This window comes from Somniosus microcephalus, chromosome 7 (assembly GCF_052327205.1).
Source record: "Somniosus microcephalus isolate GS21.2 chromosome 7, FLI_Smic_1.0, whole genome shotgun sequence".
Lineage (NCBI taxonomy): Eukaryota > Metazoa > Chordata > Chondrichthyes > Squaliformes > Somniosidae > Somniosus > Somniosus microcephalus.
This window is the reverse complement of record NC_140993.1, coordinates 29,918,672-29,934,099: the sequence shown is the minus strand read 5'-3', so window position 1 is coordinate 29,934,099 and position 15,428 is coordinate 29,918,672. Positions and strand designations below refer to the sequence as shown.

General features: G+C 45.0%; 1 protein-coding gene across 1 annotated transcript in view; it reads right to left on the bottom strand.

Annotated features, from left to right (window-relative positions):
• Nucleotides 1-15,428, bottom strand: part of piezo2b (piezo-type mechanosensitive ion channel component 2b) — an 852,062-nt gene that overhangs the window by 643,408 nt on the left and 193,226 nt on the right. Inside the window, exon 2 of the mRNA XM_085992353.1 lies at nt 11,873-11,968. Within this exon, the coding sequence (XP_085848479.1) occupies nt 11,873-11,968 (96 nt within the window). The remainder of the gene's footprint in view (nt 1-11,872; nt 11,969-15,428) is intronic.

Genomic DNA, 15,428 nt, shown 5'->3' with positions numbered 1-15,428 from the left:
ACTCCCACTAATCTGCTGGAGAGCAGACTACGGGAGATCAGCAATGTGATTATGTTGTGGTCACTTTTGACAAATGTTCCCCTACCTTCAGCTCACCTAATTCCTTCACTTCATTATCCAGAACCAGGTACTTTCTTCAATGTCACAGCAACATGAGGAACCCCCCCCTTCTCACCACAAACATTTTCCTCAGTCCAGCCTATTGTTTGGAATTAAAATCTCCCAGAATGATGACACTATTGTTACTACAAACATCTCTACTTCGTCTATATATTCTCTATTTCCTTTCCACTGATCCGCAAGTCTCCTAGTAGTGTGACCGAGCCTATGACATTGCTCAACTCAAACCTAAAGGATGCTGTTTGGACTAGTCTATTGAAATCCGTACCCTCTAATGCTATGATATTGGCCTTGACATTAACCCCCCCACGATGGACGGGAGAGCGGTTAAAAAGTGATAAATGTGCAACGCAACCCCAACTCGCCACACATGCGCCTGCCACAATTTCTACAGCGGCGGATATCAGGGTATGTCAGTGTCCCACTGTGGTGAGGAGGGATTCATTAATTTATTTAAATCATGCTCCCAGTGCATATGGGAGCTCGATTTGAAATTCAGTGCTACTGCACGGGTTTCCGTGGTTGGGGGGTGGGGTGGGTGGCTGTCGGGAAACTCAGCAGTGAAAGGGAGACAGGTGCTGCTGGCACCCCAATTGACACCTTGTGGGCCTTCGGCCTCTCCCAGCTCAGATCTCCAGCCTTCCACCACGCCTCCCCTGCACCCTTCGGCCCCGATTGCCGACCTCCACCCCAGCCCCAATTGCCGACCTCCGCTCAGCCCTCTCGAGCGCGGGCCTCTCTACCCTCCAGATTGCCAGGGACTGTCCCCAAGGGTCACCGGCTGTGGCCTCCTGCCGCTGGTGTCCTGTCCACTTGGCCGGCTACCGGCCGGGAGACGGACCTACAAAATGTTAATGAGGTCTTGCCGATCTTAACGGCAGGACCTCCATGTCCCCGGCCTTGCCGGGTTTTTCGGCCATTTTCAGCCTCACCCAGCACCCACCCCATAAATATCGGGGCCATGGTCTCTAATTACTATCACTGCCCCTTCTAGTCTTTCTTCCTCTCCATCCCCCCTGAAAGAAAGTTTCATAACCTAAGATATTTAAATGCTACTCCTGATTCAGTCGCAACGATTTTCTCAGTTATTGCAAAGTGTTAGGAGTTTCCTTTGAATCCAGTTTCCAGATTTGTTTAAAAAAATTAGGAAAAAAACCCAGGAAGCACGCAGCAGGTCAGGTAGCATCTGTTGAGAAACAGAAGTTAGTCGGTTGATGTTTCGAGGTAAATGCTTCAAGTACTGTTGGCTTTCTGGTGAATGAACAGAAAATATCTGGCCTCTATAAGGTCCTACCTGAAGAAAAATAATCTCCAAATGTAAAAAAAGATGATAAATGTTTTCATAAAATCGCTAACTAAAATTAACAACAGAAGCCAGTATTAAAAATGTACTGTAAAACTGACAATAAAAGGACTAAAAGTCCCTGAAGCTTTAAGAGCTCCATTGTTCAGAGTTCCAACTCCAGATTGGTGAAGGATACACCCAACCTAATCCCACCCTAAACAGACAGGAAACCACTTTAGACTTTCTTTAAACACTTTACAATATTTATATTGAAACTATTACTCCTTTTTATTGAGACCACTTTAGGCTGGTCTAGAAGTCCTGCCAGAAAATTATGCTTGTCACCAAGGAGGTGCCGGTCAGGCTATATTTCCTTTATATATTCGTTCATGGGATGTGGGCATCACTGGCAAGGCCGGCATTTATTGCCCATCACTAACTGCCCTTGAGCAGGTGGTGGTGAGCCGCCTTCTTGAATACAACTGAGTGTCTTGCTAGGCCGTTTCAGAGGGGCAATTAAGAGTCAATCACTTTGCTGTGGGTCTGGAGTCACATATAGGCCAGACCGGGTAAGGGCAGCAGATTTCCTTCCCTAAAGATCATTAGTGAACCAGATGGGTTTTTACGACAATCCGATAGTTTCATGGTCGCCATTACTGATACTAGCTTTTTATTCCTGATTTATTTAATGAACTGAATTTAAATTCTCCCAGCTGCCGTGGTGGGATTTAGAACTCATGGCTGCGATTTCGACAGCAGAGGCAGGATCGCAGCGGGAGAGGTGTATGGTGGGTCCCGGTCCCGCTCCCGGCTACAGCCCGCTCTCTCCAAGTGAATTTACATAGATTGGGCTTGTTAAGCCCGCCCTTGCGCGTTTCCCGGCCAATTAAAAGGAAGCGGGTCTGAGGACGTCATTTAATGATGCATCATCAGCCAGTTTCCTTAAAGGGGCCATGCCCACCTTCATTTTGACAGTTGTGCTGTCAGTGTTCTGCAGCATTGAAGTGCTGCAAACACTGTCAAGCACTGCACAAAGGTGGACAGTTGCACCCAGGCTCTCGCATGACTCCCTCCATATGCACAGCACGCAGGGAGGTTCTCTTCCCTTCCCGCGAGCGGAAGAGACCTCCCCAGGACACCAACGCAGTCTGGTTCCACATTACACAGGAGGGCAAAAGCAGGGATGTCGTCAGGAGGACCAGGCTACAATGCCACAAGCCTTTCAATGATCAGAGCAGATCATGAAATGTTACTGCCAAGCCATATTCAACCTCATCCTGCTGTGCCACTCATCACATCTACATCACTCTGCCTTCCCTACCCTACTCCTGCATATCTTCACTCACACCAACTTACCTTGCACCTCCACCCATCCCTCTCTATCTACATTATCACTTCCCCATCTCACTAGCCACCCCTCACACTCACCCTCACCCTAGTGCAAGCATACCAACTAACAACACACAAGAGTAGGCACCTGGGTGGTTTAGCCAATGTTCATGTGCAGTTTCTGTTAATGTGTTGTCAAACATTGAAATCTATATTTTCAACACTTCACCTTATTGGACAGATCTGTGCTCACCTTGAGAAGTGTTTTAGTGAGTTCCAGTGAATGTTGAGAAATAACAGTACCCACTGCCCCCGCCCCCCCCCCCCCGCTGCCCCCCCCCCCAATTGAGTATGAAAGGAATGGCTTGGACATTATAGGGATGCTTTATGATGCTGGTGTGAGGTGGTGTCAACCTGGCGCATCATGTGGCAGCCAGGGTGTACAGCGTCAAGTGAAGTAAATCTGGCCATGGTGATACCATCATTGGCCCCCCGGACAGCAATGTCATCTCACGGGTGGGCGAGACCTCCCCAGGACACCAACGCAGTCTGGTTGCACATTACACAGGAGGGCAAAAGCAGGGATGTCGTCAGGAGGACCAGGCTACAATGGCACAATGATCAGAGCAGATCGTGAAACGTTATGCCAAGCCACACTCAACCTCATCCTGCTGTGCCACTCATCACATCTACATCACTCCTGACGAAGGGTCTTCGACCTGAAACGTTGACTCTGTTTCTCTCTCCACGGATGTTGCCTGGCCTGCTGAGTTTTTCCAGCGTTTTCTGCTGTTAATTCAGATTTCCAGCATCCGCAGTATTTTGCTATCGGACAGCAATGTTGTTGGGTACTGATGCCCTGTGTCCTGTGCAGCGTCAGTGATTGCAGAGAAGGTTGGTGTTGTTGTTGGTGATGTTGGTGTGCCTGGTGATGTTGGTGTTGGGGCTGATCGTGGAGGGATTCAGAGGACCAAGGTGAGATTTTTTCAAGGGCACCGATGTTGCTGGAATAGATGGCAGCTGAAGTTGAGATGACAGAAGCGATCTGTCAATGGTGAGAGAGCTTGCTCCAAGGAGGTGACACTGGATAGATAGTTTACTCCAAACACTTCCAAACCGCATACAGGTCAAAAGTATCTTCCAAGTCCTGAAGGATCAAGCTTCTGATATTGGAAAGTGACCAGCTGTGAAATGGTAGCTTTCATACCACTTTTGCAGCTGTCACCTATTCACAGCAATGGGGAGACATAGAGAACCCGACCTATTTACCTGACGTGATCTCCGAGCGATGGGAACCTCGTAAAAAAAAGTGGTAAAATAGAAATAGGCTGGCAAAATTGTAGTTAACAAGCATTTAACTATCTGAAATGCCTCCCCCGCTGCTTGGTGTCGGGTCTGTTCTGAAATCGCAGACCCAACACTTTGGAAACTTACATGGAGGCGGGTTCGGAGTGAGTTCCCAACCCGCTGTCAATCATTTCGATTTTGACAGTGGACCCGCCTCCAAACCCGCATTCTGAGCTCCGGTGAAATTTAGCCTCATGTCTCCGGATCATTAGTCCAGGCCTCTGGATTACTTGTCCAGTCCTCTGGATTACTAGTCCAGTAACATAACCACTACGCCACCCTACCCCTGACTATATGATTCGGAACCAGATTTCCCGGTCTCCTAGAATCTGTTCTGTTCCTGTGCCGCCAATCTTACTGACCAGAAACATAGAAACTAGCAGCAGGAGTAGGCCATTCAGCCCTTCGAGCCTGCTCCGCCATTCAACGAGATCATGGCTGATCATCCAAACCCTAGCACCCGGTCCCTACACCGACAGCCATCCCACACAAGCCCTATCCCCGTAACCCCGTAACCCCACGTATTTAATCCCCCCTAACACTAAGGGCCAATTTTTATCATGGCCAATCAACCTAACCCGCACATCTTTGGACTGTGGGAGGAAACCGGAGCACCCAGAGGAAACCCACGCAAACACGGGGAGAATGTGCAAACTCCACACAGACAGTCACCCGAGGCCGGATTTGAACCCGGGTCCCTGGCGCTGTGAGGCAACAGTGCTAACCACTATGCCACCGTGTTATATCTTAGTATTACTGAGTAACACTCTGAGGTCAGCTACTAGTGAAACTTTTGATTCCCCTCTACTGTCCCCGTAGCATGGCCTTCAGATCAACCTCAGAAAAAAACATTGGCTCCGTCTCTTATTGAGTCTGGACACCTGATCAACGCAGACTTCTAATCCAGGGTGTAGAATTTCAATGTGCCATTCCCACTCAGTAATTTTTATTCAGAAGTTCCTTGCTGAGCATAACATTTCTTGGCAAATTAACAATTGCGTTTATCAGCAATCAGCAATTATGTGCTTTCTGTACTCTTGCAAACCTCGTCCTTTCAGAGCTGAGCGTTAGGTGATGAATTTAAGCAGTGTTGCAATGTGGATTCAAGTCAAGTGAGAACTGGATTGGGACTGCCAAAACTGAGTTCACTTAAGATCCTGAACAGCTGTCAATGAGAGAAAGTTTTCACTTCCTTTCTCAATGTTGGATTTGAACCAGTGGCAAAAAAGCCGATGACTGAGACTATTGTCTCAGCCAATTGGTCTCTGCCCAGCCTCACCTAATACCTTTTAAAAAAAAATTAACTGTAACACTGGCAGAATTGGCAATATTGCTAATAAAATAAATGGGGCTTCGAAGCGCTCAAATGAGGGGATAGACTGCTGTGATTCCTTGCAACCACATCACTTGTTAACGTCTTAATACGTGAAGTATTGGAACTGCATTGACTTCCTGAACAGTCTGTGGGCACATTTCGTAACACACATATATTTCCGTAAAAATGCATGTACAAGAACAAACTCACAGTAATTGCATTCCCAGCAACTGGCCAGTTCTTACAAGCAACTTATAAAGCAGTAAGTTGGTATTTCAAGTCGTCCAAATGCATTTTTAAATTTGTAAAAACTAAGCTGTCTTGTGGTTTAAAGTCTACTGATTTGAAAAGATCCTAAGAGAATATTAAGAACTGTGTGTGCATTTTTAGTTCAGTTCATTAGCACAATAAAGCACAAAGACATAGAAATTGTTGTTGGTGTGCTATTGAGGGGTTTAACTCAACATTACTTTAGTTTTTGCAGTCTAAATTCCTATTTCATTTCAACCTGTTCTCACTTGGAGCAGAGTGTAACTTCAGTAATGAACTGCATTTCTCAGCTCAACTTAAAAGAAAGACTTGCATTTATATAGTGTCTTTCACGACCACCGGACATCTCAAAGCGCTTTACAGCCAACCAAGTACTTTTTGAAGTGGAGTCACTGTTGTAATGTGGGAAATGCGGCAGCCAATTTGCACACAGCAAGGACCCACAAACAGCAATGTGAAAATGACCAGATAATCTGTTATTGTTATGTTGGCTGAGGGAGAAATATTGGCCAGGACATCGGGGATAACTCCCCTGTACTCTTCTTCGAAATAGTGGCCGTGGGACCTTTTATGTCCACCTGATGGAGCAGACGGAGCCTCGGCTTAATGTCTCATCTGAAAGACGGCACCTCCGACAGTGCAGCACTCCCTCAGCACTGCACTGGAACGTCAGCCTAGCTTTATGTGCTCAAGTCCCTGGGGTGGGACTTGAACCCACAACCTTCTAGACTCAGAGGTGAGTGTATACCCACTGAGTCACAGCTGACACCAGCATTATGACAGTTACAGGACAGAAAAAGGGGAAAACGTGTTGACAGGTTGTGCCGGCGTACTGAAGCTTCCAAAGGCAAGTCTTAGAATGGATTGAGAACATTTGAGAGGGAAACCACAACAGGTCACATTAAGTGTAGCGGTGAAACTGCAGGAAGACTGGCTGAGAGCTGGGAGTCACAGGCCTGTCTATCACTCTATAGCGCAGCAGGGAGACAGAGATACCCAGGACAGCCATCCACCTTCACTCCCCAAAGCCAAAGATCCTCAAAGAAGCAGATCCACCATCAGAAGCTGAGGGAGAGAAGACGATGGCGGGTTCGGTGGGGGAGAGGAGCTGCCAGCAGCCGCTGAAAGAATGTATGGACCCAGCGCTGGGGCAGGAAAAGGACGGGTCTCTTTCGGTGTTCACACGCGCTTTCCTTGATTCGGGAGGCTGGCGAGTTCACTGCATGCGGGTCAGTGCAAGGCAGCTGGTGGTTTTTGTGAAAGAAATGGCCTTTGTCAAATGGGGCATTCTTTACCCAGCATCCATAGCGGCAGAGAAACCGCTCTATCCCTCGGATAAAGCCAGGCAAGTGTTCAGCCCCAGAGACAGAGCATTTTCTCTGCCATTATGGACGCTGGGTAAAGAGCCCTCCATTTCACAAAAGCCATTTCTTTTCACAAAACCCGTTGCCACTTCGCACTGACCTGTGTGTCCAGTGTTTTAATAAGGTGCATTGAAGGCTGTTCGTAATTTGTAATTTGTGAGTATCTGTGGTTTCAGGGTGCCTCTTGTTAATTTTACCATGCAAGTTATTTGTGTTTCTCAATAAGTATCCGTTTTTTGGGAGTATCCATTCATACACGTTTCACTGTACTTTATAGACTGATGTTCCTCACCCCAACACAAAAAAAAATGCAGAGATATCCCATGTAAGAAAATGTGTTAGCATTCTACAAAAATGGCGGTGTGGTTATTTAATATACAGCTAATTATTTTTATAGTTATTTCTACAGTCCCAGTGCCCCCACGTCTCCCCCAAAGCACAGCAGACATGTGAGGAGGAGGCAGAAAGGATAAATACAGTGTCCAGCATCCACAGGAATCGGAAAGATTTCAGAAAAACAATTCAAGAAAACAAAATACTGCAGATACTGGAAATCTGAAACAAAAATACTGGGGACACTCAGCAAGTCAGGCAACATCTGTAAAATGATAAGGTGCTGAACCGGAGAAGGTTAACTGACAGAAGTGATAAAGGTGTAAGACAAAAGGAAGCACGATGAGACAAGTTAGAGAAAAAGAAGACATAGGAAATCCAGAGACTACAGTCTCCTCTGCATCAGGGAGACCGAATGTAGATTGGGCGGTCACTTTGCTGAACTTCCCTATTCTGTCCACAAGTGCGACCCCAGAGTTCCTTGCTGCTTACCAATTTAATTTTCCACCCTTCTCCCACTCTGACCTCTCTGCCCTTGGCCACATGCAGTGTTCCAGTGAAGCTGAGCACAAGCTCAACGAACAGCACCTCATCTTTCTACTCGGCATTTCGCAGCCGACTAGCCTTAGTTTTGACTTTAACCACTTCAGATCTTAACCACAGCTCCCATTTTCTTTCTCACAGTAGGCGTTGGTAATGCAGGATGGGCCTACCAGCCCTTTCTAGGATGGGGGGGCGGGGAGAAGGGCATTGGTGCTTGGGATGGGGATCCCCCCATTGGGATAGTCTGCAATCCTGGTGTTAACCTGCCTTTTTCCTTCCACCAGACACCTGGACCACTGAAGCTTGCTCCGCTTTGCCAAGTTTTCATGCTTCCCCCTCTCCAACTTAGCTATCTTCCTTTAACCGTTCGCACATTCCATACATAAGAACATAAGACGTAGGAGCAGGAGTCGGTCATTTGGCCCCTCGAGCTTGCTCCGCCATTCAATAAGATCATGGCTGATCTGATCTTGGCCTCAACTCCACTTCCCTGCCTGCTCCCCATATCCATTATCGTTCAAAAAAAAGAGGGAGACAAAAAGCAGGCAACTGGTGGAGATAGACATGATATTTGCCTTCCTAATTACTTGCTGTACCTGCATGCTAACTTTTTGTGATTCATGTACAAGGACCCCCAGATCCCTCTGTACCTCAGCATTTTGTACTCCCTCCCCATTTAAATAATAATTTGCTTTTTTATTTTTCCTACCAAACTGGATATCCCCTGGATATAAGTCTTTTATTTCTCTACTTTCCCAAGGTAAAGGAACTCTTGTAGAGTTTTCTGACTTCCTGAACTTATGTGTGTGTGTGTATGGTACTGATTGGAAATACTCTTAACTGCACTGATGGTCATCGTTTGAGTTTCAATTTTCTTTTAAATGTTCGAACCTGGTGAGCCCCAGCCAACCTCGGTGATAATTGCAGTTTATAATATGAACTGAGCATTCCTCGCATTGGTAACCAACCTGAGCTGCACGCAACTCTTTAGTGTGACGTCTCGCATCCATCCAAGCGTGCCATCGCTTTATGAAATGCAAAAAAACGCTGAACAGAAAAAATGTGATCAGCAACACTAAAGAAGCACGTTCCTTTCATGAGAGAGTCAGAGCGGGAGAGGAGACGGGGGAATGCAAGGAGGAGGATGCCTGCTTAGAATCATAGAATATGTTTCTATGTCTATGTAAGGGAGAGAAAAGACCAGTAGATCTATTAGCCTTGCACACCATCCTTCCATCTCCTTTATGAAGCGCTGGTTAGGCCACAACTGGAGTAATTGCGTCCAGTTCTGGTCACCACACTTTAGGAAGGATGTGAAGGCCCTTGAGAGGGTGCAGAGGAGATTTACCAGAATGGTTCGGGGGATGGGGGATCTTAGCTACAAGGACAGGTTGGAGAAGCTGGATTTGTTTTCATCAGATCAAAGGATGTTGAGAGGTGATTTGATAGAGGTGTACAAGATTATGACGGGTTTGGATAGGCTTGACGGGGAAAGGCTGTTCCCACTAGTTGATGGTACAAGGACTAGGGGACACAGTTTTAAGGTTCTGGGCAAGAGATATAGGGGGGATGTGAGGGAAAACTTTTTTACGCAGCAAGTGGTGATGACCTGGAATTCACTGCCGACGGAAGTGGTGGAAGCGGAGACACTCAATGTTTTCAAGGGGAGACTGGATAGGTATTTGAGGGAAATAAACGTGCAGGGCTATGGGGATAGAGCGGGGGAATGGGACTGACTGGATTGCTCTACAGAGAGCCAACACGGACTCCTTCTGTGCCATTATGACTCTATGGGCAGGATTTTCATTGGGCCGTGGAGGTGAGATTGGAGGCATGTGGGGGGTTAAAATCTCGAAATCGGGGGGCACGAACCCATCCCGCCCCCAACCCGCCTCCATGCCAGTTTCAAAGGAGGCGAATACCCGACCTGTGCTGGGACCTGCCTCCCGGAGGCAGGAAGGGGATTAGTGCCAATTAACTGCCTGTACACAGGTGGTTTTTATCCTAATCCCTATTTTCATTCTTGAAGTGTGAGACTCCCGACGGCTCCAAACCACGCCAAGTTAGCGAGGCGGGCCGTCGGGCTGAAGGGCTTGAAGGGGTCGAGATGTCCGGTGTTCAGGTGAGTGATGGGTGCATGAGTGCAGAGGTAAGTGTGTTTGGTGTGTTTAAAGTGTTTAAAGAAGTTTTACTTACCTTTACAGCCTTCCTTCCTTCAGGTCTCGGGAGTCTCCCATCTCACCGGCACAGAAAGCAGAATGGCCGCGAGCTGTCAAAATCTGCAGCATTCAGCTTTCTGTTCCAGAGAGATCTCTAAATCAGCCTGAGAGGAAGGAATTAACTTGGAGTACAGATTGTCAGAAACAACTGTCAAATGCTGATATTTCATCTGTCAAAAGGTCTTGACAGATGAAATGTCAATCTGTGACGTCACCTGTTGCTGGGTGGCCCTTAATTGGCCTGCTGAGCCCGCTGGGCGGGCTCAACAAGGTCAATCAAGTCAAAATCGTGTGGGTTGGCCACAACTCAATGGAGGCGGGACTACAACCCCGAAAGTTGTAGTCCCGCCTCCTACCCGCCTCCTCAATGAAAATCCAGCCCTAAGTGTAGCAAAGAGGATGACTTCACCCCAAGCTTGCCAATAAAGCTGACCACAAGGATGTATGTAACTTTACCTCTGAATGTTCTTGCCTCCCTTGGTGCAGCTAGACAATAATAAAGCTGTACTCGGCTACAGGAACTCAGCAGAGTGGATGGGTTGAGACTGCATCGCATTAATCCTTACTCAGTGTACATGTGGTCCTTTGTGCGGTGCTTCTTGAGGCCCCCACACAAATTCTTCTTGGCAACATAGTACAGGTTGCAAAGTCTATGCTCAGGATATTTCAGGGCAGTCATTTACAAAACAATGGTCTTCACTATTGTTTTTTTTTGTTCGTTCATGGGATGTGGGCATCACTGGTAAGGCCACTATTTATTACCCATCCCTAATTTACCTCAAGAAGGTGGTGGTGGGCCGCCTTCTTGAACCACTGCAGTCCGTTGGTGAAGGTACTCCCACAGTGCTGTTATGGAGGGAATTCCAGGGTTCTGACCCAGCGGCGATGAATGAACAGTGATATATTTCCAAGTCAGGGTGGTCAGAGGGGAACTTGGAGGTGGTGGTGTTCCCGTTGCACCTGCTGCCCTTGATGAAGCAACTGAAGATGTTTGGGCTGAGGACACTGTCCTGAGGAACTCCTGCAGCAATGTCCTAGGGATGAGATGATTGACCTCCAACAACAACAACAATCTTCCTTTGTGCTAGGTATGACTCCAGCCAGTGGAGAGTTTTCCCCCTGATTCCCATTGACTTCAAATTTACTAGGGCCCCTTGATGCCATGCTCAATCAAATGCTGCCTTGATGTCAAGGGCAGTCACTCTCACTTCACCTCTGGAATTCAGCTCTTTTGTCCGTGTTCGGACCAAGGCTGTAATGAGGTCTGGAGCTGAGTGGTCCTGGCGGAACTCAAACTGAGCATCAGAGAGCAGGTTATTGGTGAGTAAGTGCTGCCTGATAGCACTGTCAACAACACCTTCCATCACTTTGCTGATGATTGAGAGTATTGTGCAAAAGCAAAATAAAAATGCCCAAACATTCTGTTTAATTTGCCATAACCAATACTTAATTTGAAACTGTGACTTCATAACATTCATGTTATACAAACAAGCAAGACTGCTCTGTAAATTACAATTAATTAATTTTGTATAGCAATGCGTGTTTAATTTAGATTATTCTTGAATATTTTCAAACACACATCATAAAGTTAATATTAGATTTTCCAACCATTCATAGTCAACGGTTGAAAGATCTAATTGAGTATGTTCATAAGCTAATATCACAAACATTAATTTCTAAGCTAACTCCTGCTATTAAATACAGTCGTGTCTTGTATACAAAATATTAATAATTCAAAATTTCTTACCTTGCATTGTCTTTTTTGTGGGTTCAGAAAAAAGTGGAATAAGGAGGAGGAAGATGAGGTAGACAAACGATAGCCCATTGTATCGGAACAAACATGCTGAAAGACAAGTGAAAAAAGAATAATCATTTCTGCACTCTGGGAAATAACTTCAGATTAATGTTTATTACCAAAAGGCATATTATGGATTACTTACCCGCTCAATGTTTAAGTGAAACTTATTAATAGTGAGATTATTGTAGCTTCCAAGTATATCATGTGAAAGATGGTACCATCTGACTAAAATAAGCTACTAATAATTTAATATTTGGATTTTAATTGGAAAGGTAAATATTAGCCTTGAGACAGTAATGCATCAACATCTGATTTGTTCAAAATAATACATTCAGTATAAGTAAGACATGTATAAAGCAATCCTACATCAAGCTAAATCTATTAAACTTTATAATGAGATCATAAGTAGCACATTTCTGCAATTCTGGACTCACTGAGCTATTATTTACTACAAATTCATCCGTGATGACTGTTCTCTCATGCTCAATCTTTTCCTTATTAAAGCTGACCTTAATGTTATCAGCATTTGGTTATGTAGCAAGAACATTCATTTGAGATTCCCACTTGCACAAGGTGGCCTGGCACTTCAAAAGAATGCTCCACACCCGATAATCAAGCGCAATTAACCGAAAATTATAATAGTTTTCCTTGTTCCACATTTCTGTCTGCCACTAAAATATTAAATTGTAGGATACACCTCATGCACAGCTACCTGCCTTGATGCATCACATCCAAAATGGCTATCGAATGAAATACCAGCACTTCACAATTCACAATGATGACCTATGACAGATCTTTTTAATCACTAAAGTTTTTTTGGTTGAGACATCCCTTTGTAACGGTAATCTATATGCAATGTTACGTAAGATGGAGATGGAGATTGCTAAATTATTACCTTTTGGCCATTTAAACATTTATATTTGCTACTTGTTTTTAACATGACATAGGATATACGGCACAGAAACAGGCCATTCGACCCAACCAGTCCATGCCGGCGTTTATGCTCCCATCTTTCCTCATCTAACTCGATCAGCATAACCCTCTATTCCCTTCTCCCTCATATGCTTGTCCAGCCTCCCCTTAAATGCATCCATACTATTCACTTCAGCCACTCCCTGTGGTAGCGAGTTCCACATTCTCACCATTCTTTGGGTAAAGAAGTTTCTTCTGAATTCCCTATTGGATTTCTTGTTGACTATCTTATATTAATGGCCTCTAGTTATGCTCTTCCCCACAGTTTGAGCCCTGGCAGGGGATTTGCAAACAACAACAGAAAATGCTGGAAACACTCAGCAGGTCAGGCAGCATAGTTCTGACGAAGGGTCATCGGTCTGAAACGTTAACTCTGTTTTCTCTCTCTCTGCGATGCTGCCTGACCTGCTGAGCGTTTCCAGCATTTTCTGTTGTTGTTTCAGATTTCCAGTATTTTGCTATTGTATTAGAGGACTTGCAAAGGCTATTTTATGAGTCCCTGAACAAGAGTGGAAAGCCTAGTTGAGTTTCTCCCGTCAAGTCCAGCACAACGCAGGCCAATTGTGGGTATCGCTGGCAAGGCCAGCATTTATTCCCCATCCCTAACTGCCCTTGAGAAGGTGGTGGCGAGCCGCCTTCTTGAATTGCTGCAGTTTTTTGCAGTAATCAACTGAGTGGTATTTCAGAGGGCAGTTAAGAGTCAATCACATTGCTGTCTGGATTCACATATAGGCCAGACCAGGTAAGAATGGCAGATTTCCTTCACTAAAGGACACTAGTGAACCAGATGGGATTTTACGACAACCTGGTAGTTTCATGGTCACCATTACAGATACTAACTTTTTAATTCCAGATTTAATTAATTAACTGAATTCCCCAGCTGCTGTGGTGGGATTTAAACTCATGTCTCTGGATCATTAGTCCAGTAACATAACCAAAATGCTACTGTACCCACTTTGCTTAGAACTGCTAACTCAGTACAGACTTGGGATCTAACTTGGGACTTTCCTGGGTCTGTATGACTCAATTCTTTACTACCCGAATGATTGGCAGATCCCATTTTTAACTTTACTTTTGAATTACATATATTTCTATGCACAACGGGAAACAACTTGTGAGCTATCAGCCCCAGGTTTTCCTCAGCTTCACCATTCAATTTCATCCATCCAAATATGGTCAGGCATATTAAGCAGTAAGGACAGAGTGAGGAATGAAGTCACATTTTCTGTAATTACCACCATAGCAACAATAGAGTCAGCACATGTGTGGCATGAATGTTACTTGCCACCTATCAGTCCAAGCCTGGATGTGGTCCAGATCTTGCTGCATGTGGGCACGGACTGCTTCATTATCTGAGGAGCTGTGAATAGAGCTGCACACTGTGCAATCATCAGCAAACTGTCCCACTTTTGACGTTATGATGGGGCCCAGGTCTTGGGTGAAGCAAGTTGGCCACTTTCTCTTTTGGCCACCAATGATATATTGCATCAAGAGACTAGGAGAGGAAATGAAGAGAAAACAGCTAACAATTGAGGGAGTCTCTCTCCAAAGCAAAAAGCGAGTAGGAACCAAAATGGGGGCACGGTACTTCAGCAGAAAAGATCGACAAAATGAGAAAGAGTTCTTATTTTTGAGGTATTATTTATTATCAATCTAAAGACAAATGACTAACAGTAATTTTATTGTATAAACTTGAAAACATAAAGAAAAATAGTACTGTTGAGGAAAGCACTTTCATAGTAATTCAAGTTCCTCTGCCAACCTCAAAAAGGACTTTTAAAAGTTTCCTATCTGTTTGGACAACCACTTCAGGGACCCATGTCCCGTGGAGACCTAAGATTTCACATCGTGCAGAGTTACTGATACCCACTTATCTGATGTATAAGAACATAAGAAATAGGAGCAGGAGTTGGCCATTTGGCCCTTCGAGCCTGCTCCGCCATTCAATAAGATCATAGCTGATCTTCTACCTCATCTCCACTTTCCCGCACTATCCCCATATATCCCTTTGATTCCCTTAATATTCAAAAATCTAGCAACCTCTGATAAACTGAGTCAATATGGGTCTGAAAATATGAATAGCAACATCCTTCTCATTTCTAAGATGCTGATCCCAGACAGATAATGATTTCCTACTTCCTCTGTAGTACTATTATCTTCTAAGTTCAAAAACAACCGTGTCTGTGTATTGTTACGATTTAAAGCGAGGAGGGAAATAGAAACAATACCCAATATTAATTTTCCATCGAGTCCCAAAGCAAAATTAATTCAAAGTAATTAGACATGAACTTCCACCCTCCCCCCACCCCCTCAAACCCCACAAAAAACAGTATAGAGGCATAATTCAGGACTTCGATATAAATGAGATGGAAATCCTAAACAAACTGAAAGGGTTTTACGACTATGTTTGATTGCAAAGTTTTCAGGTTGTAATAAATTTACGCTGAACATGAAATTTTAGTGCAGGGAGGAGCCACGTGTTTTTTTTCCAAGTTTGAATTAAAATTGTCATACATGCAACTGAACCATTAGT